The 23399-nt window shown below is 43.2% G+C and overlaps 1 protein-coding gene across 3 annotated transcripts in view; it reads left to right on the forward strand.

The window, feature by feature from the left end:
- The first annotated feature begins 578 nt into the window (after positions 1–578).
- Positions 579–23399, forward strand: part of RIMBP2 (RIMS binding protein 2) — a 970948-nt gene continuing 948127 nt past the window's right edge. For 2 of the 3 annotated variants that reach the window (XM_056533333.1, XM_056533398.1), the window contains exon 1: positions 1897–1992. Coding sequence is in view for 1 of the 3 variants with exons in the window: in XM_056533442.1 (XP_056389417.1) it covers positions 1371–1409; positions 1897–1992 (135 nt within the window). In the remaining 2 variants the exon portion in view is untranslated. Of the gene's footprint in view, positions 1410–1896; positions 1993–23399 lie in introns of those variants that run through there. The other variant, XM_056533442.1, reaches the window with a different exon arrangement.

A 23399-nucleotide genomic window follows, 5' to 3' on the forward strand; every position in this document is an offset into this window, starting at 1 on the left:
TTTTAGTACTTTACTAGGATAAATAAATGAGTATGAATACTAACTGATGATCGTGTGCTGGTTCTTCTTTCTACATTTTGGACACCCAAAATACTATTCCCCATGTGCTGTGAACAAGCACACGCTACTCCAGGATTGCAACACACACTTTGCGCTATGTCAGGGGTTAAAAATCTCGAAACCCAGCATATGATATGAGAATTGTAGTGGTTTCGTGAGATAACGCACACAAATATTTGCTATAATAAAGACAAAACCTTAGCAATAATTTAAGGTTAGTGTACTTAAATATGAAAATATTTCAGGGGGAAGTCAGGAGATGAAGAAATCTTCTGTTGTAATGTATAACTGTTTTCTAATCCACTGTGATACTTGTCTCCTCCTTACGATGAGTAAACTATAAAACACAACAAACCTCCCTCCCACTGTGATGACAGAACACAAAACCCTGAATACGATCTGCAGATGGTTATCAGCAAGTGTGCTCCCACCCACATCCACAAGCATCAGCAAGCTTGGTTCATTGATGCAGCATGCTTCACTCATCAGGTACATGGAAAGCATAAAACAGTGCAGAGTCTATTCCTCAGCAACTATACATACAGATTCCATGGCTGTACCATCTGCTTTTGATGCTTTTGTTGGAGCTTAATAAGATAAATCACTCTCTTTCATGCCTGTGGGATTACGCAGAGTCTTTATCTTGTATTGATTTTTCCTTATCGAAAATGAAAATGTGTGAAAAGGAATGCTAGGTAGTGCAGCTGATGGCAAGAGAAGACCTGCTTCACGACCTGTCCTATAAACAACACACACGGGCTTCTGAGTGGAACATTTGCAGGCACGTTGACTTTGGTGCTTTCAGACGTTCACAGTCCATTGGATTTCAGACTGAAGACTGTGCTTTTTTTGAGAGAGCTACTTGGTTAATTGAGGGATATGACATCTTTCATTTATTTTTAAGAAACAGATGCACTTTTTGATCTTGTGCAAGAAGATACACTTTATTGTATCTAGGTGCGATATATACTTCTTCAAATAATATACACAGAAATTCTCTTTTTTTCCTAGTTTCTTTTACCCTTGGATAAACAGATTTAACACTGTCTGGTAGCCTGAGACAAAGTGATTATTACCCTGGAGTCCTCAAAAGAGTGTCTACAATAGGAAATAATACTTTCCACATCTAAACTCATGGTCTTTGGCATCCAACACTTATGAAATATGAGACAGATCTGGAGGATTGCTTGCTTTCCATGGAGGTTAAGTTCAGTGAAGTTTTTCTTTATTCAAGAAGCAGTTGTATGGTCAGCTACACTTTTTATTTACCCTTCACTGAATCCTTAGGTTTTTATTTCTCTCAACAGTAAATGGGACAGGGTACCTATCATACAGAGGAGGCCAAAAAGGTATGTTCCGATATAGAATGGATGGATATGGTGGACAAAGTTAGTAATTGAGCTAGTGGGAGTAAAGATTAAAAGTAGTATAAGGTTACTGATATGTGGAAGACTGGATGAATCACCAATCACCGAGGAATAAACTTCACAATGATATGAAGATAATTAGGCTCAGGTTGTGGGAATGCACAGATCTATTCCATCTGGAGATTGCAGAACATTGACACAGCAGAATATAACACTCAAATGACACTGGTTTTGCTCATAGGTCAGAATGATACATTGTTTGTGTATTTTATGGATTTTTTATTTTTAGTACTTGCTTAGTAACACGCTACTGTTAATTTGTATACATATCACTGTTCCACATCAGACTTTCACATTGCATCTGAATAGAAAATAATGTTATTCCTTTTTTCCTGATTCTTACATTTATACTATATTGTGACAACAAGATGTCTTCATGGGTTTTAACTGTCTTGACATTCTGTTCTAGGAGAGGAGCAATGATTATGCTGTTACTCTCCAGGAGGATTTGCACACTGACACCAAAGCTGAAAAACAAACAAAGGACAAGGAGAAGAAAAGATTGGTGAGTTATTATACAGACTGTAAATTGGTAACAGGATGATGAAGGTTGGGGGTACAGGCTTAAGAATGCAAACATAATATCTTCTCTATGTGTTGTTCTCATAATCTCTGTTATTTTTATGCTCCATCACACAGTATAAAGATGGATACAAAGAGTTCCCCTCAGTTAAACAAACAATCCTAAATGACGTTAGACAGAGCTGTACAGATCCCATTAAACTTTTAATAGGTTTCTTAGGTTAAGATTGCATAAACCTTCACTGTTGAGACAGTTTACTCCTCCCTTCCCCATTGGGGATATAAGAATGTTCCTCTGTAACAAATGTTCATGTGTATAGGGAAATTGGGAGAGATAACTGTGAGCCAAACAAACAGTTATTAAAAATGTATGGCCACCTTTAGTCAAAATTAATGAGTGATTGATGTATAGAATAATACAGTCAGGCCCACCTTGAAGACTGTAATGGGAGTTGCGCAAATGGCATAGCCCCACAAGCTACGCTTATGTAACTCCGGTAGTTTATTATCTGGCTTAGTTGCACCCACTGGAGGGGGACAGGAAGATGAAAATACAAGATGGGAATACCCCTTTAAGATGGCCATTCACTTTTAATACAGTAACTGTTAAACATTTTTTCAGCTGACAGCTTTCTTTCCCTATCAGACTTTCACATTTTATCCGAATAGAAAATAATACACATAAATGTTCAATACAGTCAAATGTTCATGTGTTGTGAATAGAGAAAGGAGGAGCCATCAGAAAAAATGTTTCAGGCAATTAAAATCCAACAGTTCGGACATTCTTTTCCCTGACATCATCTGATGAGGGTAGAGTTGGAAGGTCAATGCCAAAGTTGGCAGATTCGGACGACTTTTGACTAGAGTGTATTGGCAGATTTAATGGTATGAAATGTTTCAAAATAGGATCTCTGAAAAATCATATGTCATCGCTTTATATAATATAACAGGTTTGTCTAGCATAAATGTTCCCAATCCATTATAGTCTTGGATTGCGCTTTCTTTGCACATTTTCTTGTTTTTGTTTTTTTTAAACTGCTCCATGTATCGTTTCACGTGAGTTATTGAGTGAACGATTGTGGGATAAAATAGTAAAATGCAATAAACTGAAGCTATGGTTTAAAGACAGATGGAACCCCAACAGGATTACCTGGCATAAAAGTAGGTCACAATGCAGAAACAATTTAATATTTTCTATAAAAAAATAAAAAAAAATAAAAAATAAAAAAAAAGGAACAATCATTAGGTGTCTTCCAGAGATGAGCTAATAAATACAGGTAACACCATCGAGTGTTAAAGGAGCTTTCCAGCGCTAGAAAAACAGATGTGATTATTTTTTTTTTAAATGCACTACATTTGTCTGCAGGTTGTGTGTGGTTTTGCAGCCCAGTTCCATTTAACTGAATGGAGACAAGCTGTAATACCACACACAACCTGAGGACAGGTGTGGTGCTGTTTTTGGAAGAGATTATCTCTGTGTTTCTATTGTCATTGCCATTCAAGGCTATCAAGTGTTAAAACAGGCATCATGCCATTCAGACGGGTCATTGCTCTCCATAAACTGAACAAGAAGGTAATGCATATGGAGCCACCCACATCAATCTGTTAGATAATGAGAATATATCTGCATGCAGTCCCTGCCAGGGAATTACTTTTACTAGTCACGCTCTGGCTTGTTGGAGTGGGAGTTGGTAAGACATTATTTCAGCATTTTCGATTATATTTCAGGAGCATGTTGATGCAGTGTAATCCATTTCTGTACAGAATATATCTCGTATTTATTAACATAATGAAGTCCAAATTTAGCATCCTCTGCAGAGCCATGTGTTAATATAGAAAGCAGCTAAATGGTGTAGATCGCCAAGGCCAACCTGCAGTTTACCCAGTATATGTTGCCTTGTGGTTGCATTTTTCCCTGGAGAACAGAAAGTTAAAAATGTATATTCTTTGGATGACAGATCATATTGTTATAGTGTCTTCTATTTGCTCCTATGCTGATGGTATATCTTCTGCACTATGTGAAATGACTCATACTGTTCGTATAGTCCTAGAATCTCTGAACTTGTTTCTAGGTCCAATTTATATTCTATTTCTGGCTGGAGGAATATGAACCTACATCACTAGCTTGCCAGTGTTCTCTTGCAAGATCCATATCCATTTATCTACAGACCTTTTATCTGAAATGAAAGAACTCCCTTGCTAGGGTACTGGTCTATATTTATCCATATAAACGTCACTGAAGATATGTATACGCACACAAATTTCACATACAGGACATTAAGTAGCTTTTGGTGTTAAATAATGCATCAGCCTGCAGAGGCATTGCTAGGCTCTAAAAAGATATAGTCATGTCCATAAATGATGCCACCCCTAAAATTTTTCTCACAGAAAAGGATTGCAGTACCACATGTTTTGCTATATACATGTTTATTCCCTTTGTGTGTATTGGAACTAAACAAAAAAAAAAAAAAAAAGGGGAGAGAAAAAAGCAAATTGGACATAATGTCACTCGAAACTCCAAAAATAGGCTGGACAAAATTATTGGCACCCTTAATATTTGGATGCATATCCTTTGGAAAAAATAACTGAAATCAGGCGCTTCCTATAACCATCAATAAGCTTCTTCAGGGATGTGGAATTCCTATCGCCCGACGCCCGGGACATGCAGTTTTGGGTGCCGGGCAGGTGAATTTTTCCGGCCCTTAGCTGACAAGCGCAGCAGTGCTCAGCAGCCTGTATGGAGTGAGCTCCCGACTCCTGCCTGCTCCATACTATCGAGCCCCCGGCTGTTCTGAGTAGCCGGGGGCCGCTGTGAGGTGGAAATTTGTGACCCGTGCAGATTTGCGACAGCTCCTCCCCAAATTTCCACCACACACCACCACGATCGCCACCACTGGCTATTAACCCTTTTAGATCACCGCTGTCAAAGCTGACAGCGGCGTCTAAAGAGACATGTGAATGCTCCTTGGAGGGCTAGTGAGATGGATCGCCCCCCCCCCCCTCAGCGCGATCGCAGGGGGGCGATCCACTATAGAGTTAGCCGGAGGGCTTACCTCTGTTCTCCGCTGTCCGTGGCTCTGTCATTGATAGAGCCTGGCTGGACTATGCTCTATCAATGGATCGCAGAGCACACAGATCAATGGAGTTCAATTGAACTTTATTGATTTGTATGAGGAATCTAATGATTCCTTCTAAAAGTCTAATAAAGTTTTATAAAAAAAAATTTTTTAATAAAAGTTTAAAAGACACACATTAACCCCTTCCATGTTAAAAGTTCAAATCACCCCCTTTTCCTATATAAAAACATGTAAACATAATAATAAACATATTTAGTATCGCTGCGTGCATAATTCTGCGAACTATAAAAATATAACATTATGTATCCCATACGGTAAATGCCGTAAATGTAAAAAAAATACCAAACCACAGAATTGCACTTTTTATAATATCCCAGGAAAAAAAGTAAAAAAGCGATTAAAAATTCAGATCGATACCAAAATGGTACCAATAAAAAAATAGATTATGGCGCAAAAAATTTGCCCTCATAAAGCATGGTAAGCTACAGGGGTCAAAAAATGGCTATTAAAAAAATTCAAAAAAGTTCAGATTTTTTTTAAATTAGTAAAACATGATGGAAACTATGCAAATCTGGTATTGCTGTAATCAGGCCAGCCTAAAGTATCAAAACAACATGTTTGCTCAACCACAAGGTAAATGGCGTAGAAAAGAAAACCCACCAAATTTGCTAAATTATCTTTTAATATTTCAATTTCACTTCACCAATTATTTATATATATATATATATATATATATATATATATATATATATTTATTTCAGAGGATATGTTATTAAAAAATCACAAGGTATCATTATAATAGTAGGTAGTTATGGCTATTATAGGGCGAGGAGGAAAAAACGTGAGTGTAAAAGCGAAAATTAGCCCGGACAAGTGGATCGTCATGAGGGACAAGTAGATTTTGCTCCATTTTAGTCCCATGGACAAGTAGGTATTTATTAAATTTCCACACCCCTGACTTCTTACACCTCTCAGACGGAATGTTGAACCACTCTTCCTTTGCAAACTGCTCCAAGTCTCTCTTATTAGAAGGGCAATTTTAAGATCTCTCCACAGGTGCTCAAATGAATTTAGATCTAGACTCATTGCTGACCACTTCAGAACTCTCCAGCGCTTTGTTGCCATCCATTTCTGGGTGCTTTTTGACGTAGGTTTGGGGTCATTGTCCTGCTGGAAGACCCAAGATCTCGGACGCAAACCCACTGGGCTTTACAGTGCGACCCAAAATCCGTTGGAAATCCTCAGATTTCATGATGCCTTGCACACATTCAAGGCACCCAATGCCAGGGGCAGCAAAACAACCCCAAAATATCATTGAACCTCCATCATATTTCACTGTAGGTACTGTGTTCTTTTCTTTGTAGGCCTAATTCTGTTTTCGGTAAACAGTAGACTGATGTGCTTTACCAAAAAGGCCTATCTTGGTCTCATCTGTCCACAAGATGTTTTCCCAGGGATTTTGGCTTACTCAAGTTCAGTTTGGAAAAATGTAGTCTTGCTTTTTTGTGTCTCTGTGTCAGCAGTAGGGTCCTCCCGGATCTCCTGCCATAGCGTTTCATTTCATTTAAATGTCGACGGATAGTTCATGCTGACACTGATGCTCCCTGAGCCTGCAGCTTGAAGTGACATGTTTAACCTGCAGGGACTAATATTAGAGTGTGTGAGAGCAATAACACCAAATTTAATACATCTGCTCCCCATTCACACCTGAGACCTTGTGACATTGAGTTGCATGACATAGGGAAGCAAGAATGGCTAATTGGGCCCAATTTGGACAATTCCACTTTGGGGTGTACTCACTTTTGTTTCCAAGGTTTAGACATTAATGTCTGTGTGTGAGTTATTTTGAGGGGACACAACATTAAACACTACTGCGATATGTGTCCAGCTCAATATCCTGACTCCCTCCGCAGCTTGGATGGTGCTGGGCAGGCACCCGATGCAACAGCGAACAGAGAAAGATATTCCAGCTTTGAAACGTGCATGCGTTCTTTGTGCTTTATGGTGAGGTCAACGGAAGTCATGTTATGCGTTTCAAGTGTTACCTGAATCTGAATCTAACCGTGTAGTTGATGATTATGTTTTGTCTCATACAGAGGATGGTACCATTTCAATGAAGTTAGGTAAAGCCTTATGTGTAGACTACCCAAGAGTTCCTGTTTTTTATCTAAACGTAGAGGAACATTTCCCTGTTTAAATTGTGGTCATTGTAGTGGGGTTATTAGGGGCGTGCAGTTTTGTCATCCATCAAAAGGTTTTTCTATTACACACAAAGGTTTTTACACTTGCCAAAGCAAGAATATAATATGCATGCTTAAATGCCCCTGCGGGCTTACTTATGTAGGCCAGACAGCTAGGATGATAAAAAGACATCTCACCGAACATAAAGCAGAAATCAGAAGGTTTTTAAAAATGGAACAACCGGAGGGGTCGAGCTATGGAGAAAGAGCTATGGAGAAAGAGCTATGGAGAAGAGAGCTCACGGCCCGGAAATAGTTAACCGTGGTGTACCAGATAGAGGCAGCTAACGAGAGCCTTAACAAAAAGCGTTTGTCGCAACGGGAGTGCTACTGGATCACAGAATTAGATAGCATTGTCCTTTGGGGACTGAATGTAGTTATAAGTTTTGAATCATTTTTATAACCCTGATGACACTTTAGTTACATTGTAGTAGTGTAGGTATCATGCGTTATTTTACTAATATATTGTTATAAGTGTGTATAGGTGTCTATCAATGGGCTATTTAATCTTCTTCTATCTCATACCTGGTAAGCATAAGTAATGGGGCATGCCTCCAAAACGCTGTTGCGTCCAATTTGTTGAGCAGGAGAAACATCTCAGCTCTAACTTGTTTGTTACATGCTATTATGCTCCAGTTTGTCTTGTATTGGAAAAAAAATATGAAGGAAGCTTGAAAATAAATGCAAAAAATTTTGAAACGATAATTCGCCTGAATCTTGAGTTAATACCATGTTGGGTCTAAGCTAGTCTATATTCTATGGACATTGGCCCAGATTTATCAAACTATGTGTAAGTAAAAGTGGAGTGATTTTCTCATAGCAACCAATCACAGCTCAGCTTTCCCTTTTCCAGAGGTTGTTAGCTGGGCTGTAATTGGTTGCTGTAGGAAAATCACAAAAAATTTTCTCTCATGGTGCATTCACACCACATTTCATAGATCCGGCTGCTGGATCTGGCTGGGAAATTTCAAAATTGGCCACTGCCGTATTCCAGCCGGATCAGCACTGGATCTCATTCATTTAAATGCGTCAACTCATTTTTTGCCCCCCGTATCTGGTTTTGTGGCCGGACTAAAAACTGCGGCATACCAGAGTTTTCTCTGAAATGTGGCGTGACTGCCCCTCACACAGTTTGATAAATCTGGGCCATTGTTGCCTTGCCCTGTATTATGCTTAACCCCTTAAGGACCCAGCCAATTTTAACTGTAGGACCCGGCCATTTTTTGCACATGTCACGATTCGGCTAGCTGGATGTGGATCCTTTGTGTCAGCGAGGGATTGGCGTGGACCGTGTCGGTGGACCGGTTCTAAGATGCTACTGGTATTCACCAGAGCCTACCGCAAAGCGGGATGGTCTTGCTGCGGCGGTAGCAACCAGGTCGTATCCACCGGCAACGGCTCAACCTCGCTGACTGCTGAGAAGGCGTGGGACAGAAGGACTAGGCAGAGGCAAGGTCAGACGTAGCAGAAGGTCGGGGCAGGCGGCAAGGTTCGTAGTCAAATGGAATAGCAGAAGGTCTGGAACACAGGCTTTGGACAACACTAAACGCTTTCACTGGCACAAGGCAACAAGATCCGGCAAGGAAGTGCAGGGGAAGTAAGGTAATATAGCCAGGGAGCAGGTGGAAGCTAATTAGGCTAATTGGGCCAGGCACCAATCATTGGTGCGCTGGCCCTTTAAATCTTAGAGAGCTGGGGCGCGCGCGCCAGGACATGACAGCCGGGGGCCGGGACAGGTAAGTGACTTGGGATGCGATTCGCGAGCGGGCGCGTCCCGCTATGCGAATCGCATCCCCGCCGGCAATGTCAGTGCAGCGCTCCCCGTCAGCGGATCTGACCGGGGCGCTGCAGAGAGAGGAACGCCGCGAGCACTCCGGGGAGGAGCAGGGACCCGGAGCGATCGGCGTAAGAGTACCCCCCCCCCTTAGGTCTCCCCCTTTTTTTGTCCGGCAATTGCTTCACATGGGACGAGGACACTGGGAGCGATTGTAAGGTTTCCTCAAAGACAGGCAGTTCAGCAGGAGTGGGAATGGGGAGGGAGGGCAGAGGGTGAAGCTTGGCACGGGGCAGGGTGTTCCAGGACGGGGGCTATGAGGAGGCACGGCACAGTCCTGATAGGCCTTGGGAAGACTAGGCACAGGAGGAGACACTGAGGCCCGACAGACGGGACTGGGAGCAGAGGTGAGGAATCTCTTACGGCAAGCAGGACCCCAATTCTTGATCTCCCCGGTGGTCCAGTCAAGGGTGGGAGAATGATGCTGGAGCTATGGCAGACCGAGGAGGACTTCAGAGGTACAGTTGGGAAGGACAAACAATTCAATCTTTTCGTGATGGGGTCCAATGCACATTAAGAGAGGTTCTGTGCGGTAATGCACAGTACAGTCCAACTTCACTCCATTGACGGAAGAAATGTAGAGCGGCTTGACGAGACGGGTCACCGGAATGCAGAACTTATTCACCAAAGAGTCCAGAATAAAATTTCCAGAAGCACCAGAGTCCAAGCAGGCCACGGCTGAGAGGGAGGAGTTGGCAGAAGGAGAAATCCGCACGGTCACAGCGAGACTTGGAGAAGCAGATTTCGTACCAAGAGACGCCACACCCACATGAGCTGGGTGCATGAGTGCGTTTCCCAGACGTGGAGGACGAATAGGGCAATCCACCAAGAAGTGTTCGGTACTGGCGCAGTACAGACATAGATTGTTATCCCTACGGCGAGTCCTCTCTTCGTGGGTCAGACGAGACCGATCCACTTGCATAGCCTCCTCGGCAGGAAGCACAGGGGTAGATTGCAGAGGATACTGTGAGAGAGGTGCCCAGAGATCAAGGTCTTTTTCCTGGTGGAGCTCCTGATGTCTCTCAGAAAAACGCATGTCAATGCGGGTGGCCAAATGGATAAGTTCTTGCAGGTTGGCAGGAATCTCTTGTGCGGCCAGCACATCCTTGATGTTACTGGATAGGCCTTTTTTAAAGGTCGCGCAGAGAGCCTCGTTATTCCAAGATAATTCGGAAGCGAAAGTACGAAATCGGATGGCGTACTCGCCTACTGAAGAATTACCCTGGACCAGGTTCAGCAGGGCAGTCTCGGCAGAAGAAGCTCGGGCTGGTTCCTCGAAGACACTACGGACTTCAGCGAAGAAGGACTGGACTGTGGCTGTGGCAGGATCATTGCGGTCCCAGAGCGGTGTGGCCCAAGACAAGGCCTTTCCAGACAGAAGACTCACTACGAACGCCACCTTAGACCGTTCTGTAGGAAATTGGTCCGACAACATCTCCATATGTAGGGAACATTGAGATAAGAATCCACGGCAGAGTCTAGAGTCCCCATCAAATTTGTCCGGCAGGGACAGGCGGAGGCTAGGAGCGGCCACTCGCTGCGGAGGAGGTGCCGGAGCTGGCGGAGGAGATGGTTGCTGCTGTAGCAGTGACAGAAGTTGCTGTAACGTGGCGGTCAACTGCGACAGCTGCTGTCCTTGTTGGGCAATTTGCTGCGATTGCTGAGCGACCACCGTGGGTAGGTCAGCGAGACTCGGCAGCGGCACCTCAGCGGGATCCATGGCCGGATCTACTGTCACGATTCGGCTAGCTGGATGTGGATCCTTTGTGTCAGCGAGGGATTAGCGTGGACCGTGTCGGTGGACCGGTTCTAAGATGCTACTGGTAATCACCAGAGCCTGCCGCAAAGCGGGATGGTCTTGCTGCGGCGGTAGCAACCAGGTCGTATCCAACGGCTCAACCTCGCTGACTGCTGAGAAGGCGTGGGACAGAAGGACTAGGCAGAGGCAAGGTCAGACGTAGCAGAAGGTCGGGGCAGGCGGCAAGGTTCGTAGTCAAATGGAATAGCAGAAGGTCTGGAACACAGGCTTTGGACAACACTAAACGCTTTCACTGGCACAAGGCAACAAGATCCGGCAAGGAAGTGCAGGGGAAGTAAGGTAATATAGCCAGGGAGCAGGTGGAAGCTAATTAGGCTAATTGGGCCAGGCACCAATCATTGAGAGCTGGGGCGCGCGCGCCAGGACATGACAGCCGGGGCCCGGGACAGGTAAGTGACTTGGGATGCGATTCGCGAGCGGGCACGTCCCGCTATGCGAATCGCATCCCCGCCGGCAATGTCAGTGCAGCGCTTCCCGTCAGCGGATCTGACCGGGGCGCTGCAGAGAGAGGAACGCCGCGAGCGCTCCGGGGAGGAGCAGGGACCCGGAGCGATCGGCGTAACAGCACATCTGACCACTGTCACTTTAAGCATTAATAACTCTGGGATGCTTTTACCTTTCATTCTGATTCAGAGATAATTTTTTCGTAACATATTCTACTCAATGTAAGTGGTAAAATTTTGTTGATACTTGCAAAATTTCTTGGTGAAAAATTCAAAAATTTTATGAAAAAATTGAAAATTTTGAAATTTTTTAACTTTGAAGCTCTCTGCTAATAAGGAAAATGAATATTCCAAATAAATTATATATTGATTCACAGATACAATATGTCTACTTTATGTTTGCATCATAAAGTTGACATGTTTTTACTTTTGGAAGATATCAGAGGGCTTCAAAGTATAGCAGCAATTTTCCAATTTTTCACAAAATTTTCAAAATCGAAATTTTTCAGGGACCAGTTCTGTTTTGAAGTGGATTTGAACGGCTTTCATATTAGAAAAACCCCATAAATGACCCCATTATAAAAACTGCACCCCTCAAAGTATTCAAAATTACATTCAAAAAATTTGTTAACCCTTTAGGTGTTTCACAGGAATAGCAGCAAATAACAGCTGGAGGCACACTGTTTGGAAAACCTTCAGTTAGGTTCTGTTACCTAACTCAGTATTTTCCGACCAGTGTGTCTTCAGCTGTTGCAAAACTACCACTCCCAGCATGTACTGATCGCCGAAGGGCATGTTGGGAGATGTAGTTATGCAACAGCTGGAGGTACACAACTACAACTCCCAGCATGCCTAGACAGCTGTTTGCTGTTTGGGCATGCTGGGTTTTGCAGTTTTGCAACATCTGGAGGTCTACAATTTAGAGACCAGCGCACAGTGATCTCCAAACTGTGGACCTCCAGATGTTGCAAAACTACAAATCCCAGCATGCCCGACAGCAAACTGCTGTGTGGGCATGCTGGGAGTTGCAGTTTTGCAAGATCTAGAGGGTTACAAATTGGAGATCAATATGCAGTGGTCTCTAAATTGTAGACCTCCAGCTGTTGCAAAGTTACAACTCCCAGCATGCCCAAACAGCTGTCTGGGCATGCTGGTAGTTGTAGTTTTGCAACATCTGGAGGGCTACAGTATAGAGACCACTGTATTGGTCGTCGCATCTATATGACCAATAGCAGGGATAGGAGGGGTGGCACCCCTGCCACCTCACTCCTATCCCTTCATGGGGATCATGGGTGCCTTGGACAACCACGATCCCCCTTATATTCCGGGTCACCATAGACCCATAATGACCAGTAATCGGACAAATCGCAAGTGTGAATTCACTTGCGATTTGCTCCGATCGCCAACATGGGGGGTCTGATGACCCCCCTGGGCATTTGCGTGGGGGGCCTGCTGATCGATATCAGCAGTCACCCCGGTCCGGTCCCCGCCCGACGCGCGGCGGGGACTGGACCGGGGTGACTGCTGATATCGATCAGCAGGCACCCCGCGCAAATGCCCAGGTGGGTCATCAGACCCGCCCATGTCGGAGATTGTCGCAAATCGCAAGTGAAATCACACTCCAAAATCCCATTGTCGCTCCTTCCCTTCTGAGCCCTCTACTGCGCCTGCCGAACACTTGACATACACATATGAGGTATTTGCTTACTCGAGAGAAATTGGGTTACAAATTTTGAGAGGATTTTTCTACTTTTACCTCTTGTAAAAATTCAAAAACTGGGTCTACAAGAACATGCGAGTGTAAAAAATGAAGATTTTGAATTTTCTCCTTTATTTTGCTGTTATTCCTGTGAAACACCTAAAGGGTTAACACACTTACTGAATGTCATTTTGAATACTTTTTATAATGGGGTAATTTCTAATAGGAAGGCTCTTCAAATCCACTTCAAACCTGAACTGGTCCATGAAAAATTCCGATTTTGAAAATTTTGTGAAAAATTGAAAAATTGCTGCTGAACTTTGAAGCCCTCTGATGTTTTCCAAAAGTAAAAGCATGTCAACTTTATGATGCAAACATAAAGCAGACATATCGTTTTTGTGAATCAAACTATAATTTATTTGGAATGTCTATTTTCCTTACAAGCAGAGAGCTTCAAAGTTAGAAAAATGCTAAATTTTCAATTTTTTCATCAAATTTTGGAATTTTTCACCATGAAATGATGCAAGTATCAACAAAAATTTACCACTAACATAAAGTAGAATATGTCACGAAAAAACTATCTCAGAATCAGAAGCAAAAGGATAAAAGCATCCCAGAGTTATTAATGCTTAAAGAGACAGTGGTCAGATGTGCAAAAAATGCTCTGGTCCTGCAGTGAAAATTGGCCTGGTCCTTAAGGAGTTAAAGGAGTTATCCACCATAAGGTGATTTTAGAACATACCTGGCAGACAGTAATGGACATGCTTAGGAAGGATCTGCGCTTGTCTTGGGGATAAATGGCTATGTTGTACCATAACACTGGGTCTAGCTATTTGTGAACTGGTATTTCTGTTTGACTTTTCTTTTTTTGACTACAAATCCCACAATTCCATTTTCCTCCCTCCCACACATCAGCCACCCCACCCATTGAAACATAAATGAGCTGCAGACCTGTGGTTTTCAATCAGGGTGCTTACAGCTGTTGCATTAGTTGCAGATTGATCTCTCCACCCATTGAAGCAGACAGGCTCCCTGTCATCAGCTGACTAGTGAGTCAGGTCTCGGCCGCATTGCAAGCTGGAAAAAATCTGAGACAAAAGTCATTTTGTATGCTGGTAAAAATATAGTGGGGTGAAAATCACATAAGAATTGTGAGAAAACCGTCACACACATGCACAGACACTATCCTATGAACTACACTAACTTTACAGCTCCTGTTGCATAGTCAAATTTAAAAAAAATCCTGGAATACCCCTTTAAGGCCCCTATAAGTGTACCATACAGTAATTATCTCCTCATTTATATTGCCCAAACTGTACCCCTCACTCACTAATAGTGCCCTTACTGTGGTATATTCACAAATGAGGCCACAACAGAACCCTCATTTATTAATCCCTTAATACCCCTCGAATTTTGATTTGTACCTTTCATTTTCTTTTCCCTTACCATCTAAGACCCGTCATTTTTTAAAAGTTGTTTTATGGCTTTTTTTTTGTGGGACAAGTTGTATTTTTTATTGGCACACTTTATGTTTTCCTATATTGTATTACAAAGCCAGATTTTTTTATGTAGTGCAAAATAGAAAGAAATCTTAACCCCTTCCCGACCTATGACATACCTGTACGTCATGGGTGGCAAGGTGTTCCCGACCCATGACATACAGGTACGTCATGAACATTTTTGCCGCTACTCGCGGCATCCCGCAGGGCCCGGTAAGATGGTGGCTATCACTGATAGCCAGCCATCTTACCATGCGACCACGGGGGGTTTCATCCCCCACCCCCTCCAGCGATCGCTGCTATCAGCTAGTCAAATCTGACTAGCTGATAGCAGCGTTTCGCTATCAGAATACTTAGCAGCGTGGTGTGTGAGTCCCAATCACGGGGATCGGGACACACACCGCTCTGCTAAGTGTCCCTTACCCGTCCCCCGGCGTCACTTACCCGGCCATGCGGTGTCCCGAGCGGTCCCGACGCGAGCGGCGTCCTCCAGGCGGTCCCGGCGGCGCTGCGTCCCGGCGGTGAGTTTCAAAACTGCAACTCCCAGCATGCCCAGACAGCCTTTGGCTTTCTGTGCATGCTGGGAGTTGTAGTTTTGCAACATCTGGAGGTCCACAGTTTGGAGACCACTGTATAATGGTCTCCAATCTGTGCTCTTCCAGATGTTGCAAAACTACAACTCCCAGCATGCGCAGTCTGTCCAGGAATGCTGGGAGTTGTAGTTCTCTAACATCTGGAAGAGCACAGATTGGAGACCATTATACAGTGGTCTCCAAACTGTGGACCTCCAGATGTTGCAAAACTACAACTCCCAGCATGCCCAGACTGCCCAAGCATGCTGGAAGTTGTAGTTCGGCAACATCTGATCCTTCAGATATTGCCGAACTACAACTTCCAGCATGCCTGGGCAGTCTGGGCATGCTGGGAGTTGTAGTTTTGCAACAACTGGAAGCACACTAGTTGGGAAACATTGTCCGTTTCCTACCTCAGTGCCTCCAGCTGTTGCAATTGTTGCAAAACTATAACTCCCAGCCTGCACTGACAGACCATGCATGCTGGGAGTTGTAGTTTTGCAACAGCTGGAGGCACACTAGTTTGGAAACACTAAGTTTGGTTGCAAAACACTTGAAAGTTTATTACTTAATTTAGTGTTTCCAAACCAGTGTGCCTCCAGCTGTTGCAAAACTACAACTCCCAGCATGCACGGACAGCCAAAGGGCATGCTCGGAGTTTGCAACAGCTGGATGTTTGCCCCCTCCCCCCAATGTGAATGTACAGGGTACACTCACATGGGCGGAGGTTTACAGTGAGTGCTGCAAGTTTGAGATGGCGCAAATTTTGCGCTGCAGCTCAAACTCCCAGCGGCAAACTTGCTGTGAACCTCTGCCCATGTGACTGTACCATAAAAACACTACACTAACACTAACCTAAAATAAAAAGTAAAAAACACTACATATACACATACCCCTACACAGCCCCCCTCCCCAAAAAAAATGAAAAACGTCTGGTACGCTACTGTTTCCAAAACGGAGCCTCCAGTATTGCCGGACATCCATTGACTGTCCAGGCATACTGGGAGTTTTGCAACAGCTGGAGGCACCCTGTTTGGGAATCATTGGCATAGAATACCCCTATGTCCACCCCTATGCAAATCCCTAATTCAGGCCTCAAATGTGCATGGCGCTCTCTCACTTTGGAGCCCTGTTGTATTTCAGGGCAACAGTTTTGGGACACATATGGGGTATCGCCGTACTCGGGAGAAATTGCCTTACAAATTTTGGGGGGCTTTTTCTTCTTTAACCCCTTATGAAAAGGTGAAGTTGGGGTCTACACCAGCATGTTAGTGTAAAAAAATAAATTTTTTAGACTAACATGCTGGTGTTGCCCTATACTTTTCATTTTCACAAGAGGTAAAATGGAAAAAAGACCCTCTAAATTTGTAATGCAATTTCTCCCGAGTATGGAGATACCCCATAAGTGGGCACAAAAAGCTCTGGGGGCGCACAACAAGGCCCAGAAGGGAGAGTGCGCCATGTACATTTGAGGTGATTTGCACAGGGGTGGCTGATTGTTACAGCAGTTCTGACAAACGCAAAACAATAAATATCCATATGTGACCCCATTTTGGAAACTACACCCCTCACAGAATGTAATAAGGGGTACAGTGAGAATTTACACCCCACTGGTGTATGACAGATTTTTGGAACATTGGTCTGTAAAAAATGAAAAATATAATTTTTCATTTGCACAGTCCACTGTTTCAAATATCTGTCAAACGCCAGTGAGGTGTAAATGCTCACTGCACCCCTTATTTAATTCCATGAGGGGTATAGTTTCCAAAATGGGGTCACATGTGGGGGGGTCCTCTGTTCTGGCACCATAGGGGCTTCCTAAATGGGACATGCCCCCCAAAAACCCTTTCAGAAAAACTCACTCTCCAAAATCCCATTGTCGCTCCTTCCCTTCTGAGCCCTCTACTGCGCCTGCCGAACACTTTACATACGCATATGAGGTATTTCCTTACTTGAGAGAAATTGGGTTACAAATTTTAGGGTGATTTCTCTCCTTTTACCCCTTGTAAAAATTCAAAAATTGGGTCTACAAGAACATGCGAGTGTAAAAAATGAAGATTTAAAATTTTCTCCTTCACTTTGCTGCTATTCCTGTGAAACACCTAAAGGGTTAAAACACTTACTGAATGTCATTTTGAATACTTTGGGGGGTGCAGTTTTTATAATGGGGTCATTTATGGGGTATTTCTAATATGAAGACCCTTAAAATCCACTTCCAACCTGAACTGGGCCCTGAAAAATTACGATTTTGAAAATCTTGAGAAAAATTGGAAAATTGCTGCTGAACTTTGAAGTCCTCTGGTGTCTTCCAAAAGTAAAAACTTGTCAATTTTTTTATGCAAACACAAAGTAGACATATTGTATATGTGAATCAATATGTAATTTATTTGGAATATCCATTTTCCTTTCAAGCAGAGACTTTCAAAGTTTAAATTTTCTACATTTTCATGAAATTTTTAGATTTTTTACCAAGAAAGGATGCAAATATCAGTGAAATTTTACCAATAACATAAAGTAGAATATGTCAAGAAAAACCATCTCAGAATCAGAATGATATGTAAAAGCATTCCAAAGTTATTAATGTTTAAAGTGACAGTGGTCAGATATTCAAAAAATGCCCAGGTCCTGAAGGTGAAAATGGGCTGGGTCATGAAAGGGTTAAAGGGGTACTCCCATGGAAACCTTTTTTTTTTTTTTTTTTTAATCAACTGGTGCCAGAAAGTTAAACGGATTTTTAAATCACTTCTATTAAAAAATCTTGATCCTTCCAGTACTTTTTAGGGGCTGTATACTAAAGAGAAATCCCAAAAATAAATGCATTTCCTTTGATGTCATGACCACAGTGCTCTCTGCTGACCTCTGCTGTCCATTTCATGAACTGTCCAGAGCAGGAAAAAATCCCCATAGCAAACATATGCTGCTCTGGACAGTTCCTAAAATGGACAGCAGAGGTCATCACAGAGCACTGTGGTCATGACATCAGAGGAAATGCATTTCTTTATTGGATTTCTCTTTAGTATACATTCCCTAAAAAGTACTGGAAGGATTAAGATTTTTTAATAGAAGTGATTTACAAATCTGTTTAACTTTCTGGCACCAGTTGATTAAAAAAAAAAAAAAGTTTTCCACGAGAGTACCCCTTTAACCCCTTAAGGACTGAGCCCTTTTTCACCTTAAGGACTTTTTCACCTTTTTGCAATTCTGACCACTGTCACTTTAAACATTAATAACTCTGGAATGCTTTTAGTTATCAATCTGATTCCGAGATTGTTTTTTCGTGACATATTCTACTTTAACATAGTGGTAAAATTTTGTGGTAACTTGCATCCTTTCTTGGTGAAAAATCCCAAAATTTGATGAAAAATTTGAAAATTTTGCATTTTTCTAACTTTGAAGCTCTCTGCTTGTAAGAAAAATGGATATTCAAAATAATTATTTTTTTTATTCACATATACAATATGTCCACTTTATGTTTGCATCATAAAATTGACGTGTTTTTACTTTTGGAAGACACCAGAGGGCTTCAACGTTCAGCAGCAATTTTCCAATTTTTCACAAAATTTTGAAACTCGCTTTTTTTCAGGGACCAGTTCAGGTTTGAAGTGGATTTGAAGGGTCTTCATATTAGAAATACTCATAAAAGACCCCATTATAAAAACTGCACCCCCCAAAGTATTCAAAATGACATTCAGTCAGCGTTTTAACCCTTTAGGTGTTTCACAGGAATAGCAGCAAAGTGAAGAAGAAAATTCACAATCTTCATTTTTTACACTCGCATGTTTTTGTAGACCCAATTTTTGAATTTTTGCAAGGGGTAAAAAGGAGAAAATTTTTATTTGTATTTGAAACCCAATTTCTCTGGAGTAAGCACATACCTCATATGTCTATGTTAATTGTTCGGCGGGCGCAGTAGAGGGCTCAGAAGGGAAGGAGCGACAAATGGTTTTTGGGGGGCATGTCACATTTAGGAAGCCCCTATGGTGCCAGAACAGCAAAAAAAAACACATGGCATACCATTTTGGAAACTAGACCCCTCGGGGAACATAACAAGGGGTAAAGTAAACCTTAATACCCCACAGGTAATTCACGACCTTTGCATACGTAAAAAAAAAAAAAAAATTCCCTAAAATGCTTGGTTTCCCAAAAGTTTTACATTTTTAAAAAGGGTAATAGCAGAAAATACCCCCCAAAATTTGAAGCCCAATTTCTCCCGATTCAGAAAACACCCCATATGGTGGTGAAAAGTGCTCTGCTGGCGCACTACAGGTCTCAGAAGAGAAGGAGTCACATTTGGCTTTTTTGAAGGAAATTTTGCTCCGGGGGCATGCCGCATTTAGGAAGCCCCTATGGTGCCAGGACAGCAAAAAACCCCACATGGCATACCATTTTGGAAGCTAGACCCCTTGGGGAACGTAACAAGGGGTAAAGTGAACCTTAATACCCCACAGGGGTTTCACAACTTTTGCATATGTAAAAAAAAAAAAAAAAAAAATTACCGAAAATGCTTTATTTCCCTAAAAATTTACATTTTTACAAAGGGTTAAAGCAGAAAATACCCCCCAAAATTTGAAGCCCAATTTCTCCCGATTCAGAAAACGCCCCATATGGGGGTGAAAAGTGCTCTGCTGGCACACTACAGGTCTCAGAAGAGAAGGAGTCACATTTGGCTTTTTGAAAGCTTTTTGCTCTGGGGGCATGCCGCATTTAGAAAGCCCCTATGGTGCCAGGACAGCAACAAAAAAAAACACATGGCATACCATTTTGGAAACTAGACCACTCGGGGAACGTAACAAGGGGTTAAGTGAACCTTAATACCCCACAGGTGTTTCACGACTTTTGCATATGTAAAAAAAAAATTTTTTTTTACCTAAAATGCCTCTTTTCCCAAAAATTTTACATTTTTAAAAAGGGTAAAAGCAGAAAATACCCCCCAAAATTTGTAACACAATTTCTCCCGAGTACGGCGATACCCCATATGTGACCCTAAACTGTTGCCTTGAAATACGACAGGGCTCCAAAGTGAGAGCACCATGCGCATTTGAGGCCTAAATTAGGGATTGCATAGGGGTGGACATAGGGGTATTCTACGCCAGTGATTCCCAAACAGGGTGCCTCCAGCTGTTGTAAAACTCCCAGCATGCCTGGACAGTCAGTGGCTATCTGGCAATACTGGGAGTAGTTGTTTTGCAACAGCTGGAGGCTCCGTTTTGGAAACAGTGGCGTACCAGACGTTTTTCATTTTTATTGGGGAGGGGGGCTGTGTAGGGGTATGTGTATATGTAGTGATTTTTACTTTTTATTTTATTGTGTGTTAATGTAGTGTAGTGTTTTTAGGGTACAGTCACACGGGCGGGGGTTCACAGTAGTTTCACGCTGGCAGTTTGAGCCGCAGCTCAAACTTGCAGCCGGATACTTACTGTAATCCTCCGCCCATGTGAGTGTACCCTGTACGTTCACATTGGGGGGGGGGGCATCCAGCTGTTGCAAAACTACAACTCCCAGCATGTACGGTCTATCAGTGCATGCTGGGAGTTGTAGTTTTGCAACCGCTGGAGGCTCCGTTTTGGAAACAGTGGCGTACCAGACGTTTTTCATTTTTATTGGGGAGGGGAGGGGGGTTGTATAGGGGTATGTGTATGTAGTGTTTTTTACTTTTTATTGTGTGTTAGTGTAGTGTTTTAAGGGTACAGTCGCACGGGCGGGGGGTTCATAGTAGTTTCTCGCTGGCAGTTTGAGCTGCGGCAGAAAATTTGTCGCAGCTCAAACTTGCAGCCGGATACTTGCTGTAATCCTCCACCCATGTGAGTGTACCCTGTACATTCACATGGGGGGGGGGGACATCCAGCTGTTGCAAAACTGCAACTCCCAGCATGTACGGTCTATCAGTGCATGCTGGGAGTTGTAGTTTTGCAACAGCTGGAGGCACACTGGTTGTGAAACACAGAGTTTGGTAACAAACTCAGTGTTTTGCAACCAGTGTGCCTTCAGCTGTTGCAAAAGCTACAACCCCCAGCATGTACGGACAGCAGAAGGGCATGCTGGGTCTTGTAGTTATGCAACAGCTGGAGGCATACTACTTTGGCTGGGGATGCTGGGGACTGTAGTTATGCAACAGCTGGAGACACACTGGTTTGCTACATAACTCAGTGTGCCTTCAGCTGTTGCAAAACTACAACTCCCAGCAGTCACCAACAGCCAACAGGCATGCTGGGAGTTGTAGTTATGCAACCAGCAGATGCACTACTACAACTCCCAGCATGCACTTTAGCTGTTGGTGCAAGCTGGGAGTTGTAGTTACACAACAGCTGAAGGTACACTTTTCCATAGGAAAAATGTGCCTCCAGCTGTTGCAAAACTACAAGTCCCAGCATGCCCATAAGGGCATGCTGGGAGTTGTGGTGGTCTGCCTCCTGCTGTTGCATAACTACAGCTCCCAGCATGCCCTTTTTGCATGCTGGGAGCTGTTGCTAAGCAACAGCAGGAGGCTGTCACTCACCTCCAACGATCCTCGCCGCACAGGTCAGTCCCTCGTCGTCGCCGACGCGGCCGTCGCTCCTGGGGCCCCGATCCCAACATTGACGTCGGGGATCGGGGTCCCCAGCACCTGGGGTGCACGTCCCGCACCCGCTCACGTCCTCCGGAAGAGGGGCGGAACGGGTTGCGGGAGTGACACCCGCAGCAGGCGCCCTGATTGGTCGGCCGGTAATCCGGCCGACGAATCAGGGCGATCGTGAGGTGGCACCAGTGCCACCTCACCCCTGCAGGCTCTGGCCCCGATCAGCCAGTAATTCCGGGTCACCGGGTCACTGGAGACCCGATTGACCCGGAATCTGCCGCAGATCGCTGGACTGAATTGTCCAGCGATCTGCGGCCATCGCCGACATGGGGGGGCATAATGACCGTCCTGGGCGATATGCCCCGATGCCTGCTGAACGATTTCAGCAGGCATCGGGCACCGGCTCCCCTCCAGCTAGCGGCGGGGGGCCGGGATTTGACAGGACGTACTCAAACGTCCTGAGTCGGACTCGGAAAAGGGGCAGTTTAAGTACGTCCTGCGTCCTTAAGGGGTTAAATCGCATTATTTTGTGGCGCAATATTTTTTGGGGAGTTCGCAATATGGTAAAACTGACATCCTATTTTTATTCTATAGACCATTACAATTCAAATATTTTTTACTTTTTGTCAGACAGAGCCTTTTTAGAGTAAATTTTTTTGGGCCATGAGCTGTAGTTTTTCGCATTTACGCAGTTGACCTTGAAGGATCAGGAACATAATAACTTAATAGTTCAGACAATTGTGAACACGGTGATACCTAATCTGTTTATTTAATGATTTATTTGACAGTGTTTTTTTTTTTTTTTTTTGTAAGGACTATCAGACAATTTATTAATACACACTGGATCATCTTAAAACATGATCCTATTCTGAAGAAAATCTTACAGCACCAAACCAGGGTTATCATATTGAAGAGCTAGGACTGTAAAAAGCAATATAGCTCCAAGCCGCCTGAGGAAAATACAACCAAAAATAACCACTACTCTACCCAAGGGCTACTTTAAATGCCACAATAAGTACTGTAAGCTATCTAACAATATAAAAAATTGCACAAGAATCTTTGCCAGCAACCAAACAGTTGAGACCTTTCAAATTAGAACCAGAATGGACTGCAGTTCCTCATATGTAATATACCTAATCGAATGTACGTGTCAGCTACAATACATTGGCCTCACCACACAACAGCTAAGAAGTAGGATCAATGGTCATAGATTTAATATTACCCACAAATTCACCAACACAGTGTATCACAACAAAAGATGGAGTGGCATGACAGCAAGTTTCAAGATTTTACAGTCCAAGGACATGCATGATCGGTTTTGCAAACTTTTCAGATGTGAATCGTACTGGATATATAAAATGAATACCTTTATATCCTTCAGGACAATGGGGGGTATTTATCAAAGGATTTATGTGTTTTTTTCCCGCAACTTTGGCGCAATACTTTGGCGCATTCTCTCACTATCATTTTTTAAACTTTCTCAAAATCACACGCTCCTGTGTGTGATTTTTACTTTGGTCAGTAATTCATCATTTGCACCAATCGATTTTTGGCACAATTTTGTGCCTTTAGGTTTTTTTTGGGCGCAATTCACTGCCAAGAAATTTTGTACATGGAAAACACACATAGCAATGTCAAAAAATGTAAAGGC

Source organism: Hyla sarda, chromosome 1 (assembly GCF_029499605.1).
Source record: "Hyla sarda isolate aHylSar1 chromosome 1, aHylSar1.hap1, whole genome shotgun sequence".
NCBI lineage: Eukaryota > Metazoa > Chordata > Amphibia > Anura > Hylidae > Hyla > Hyla sarda.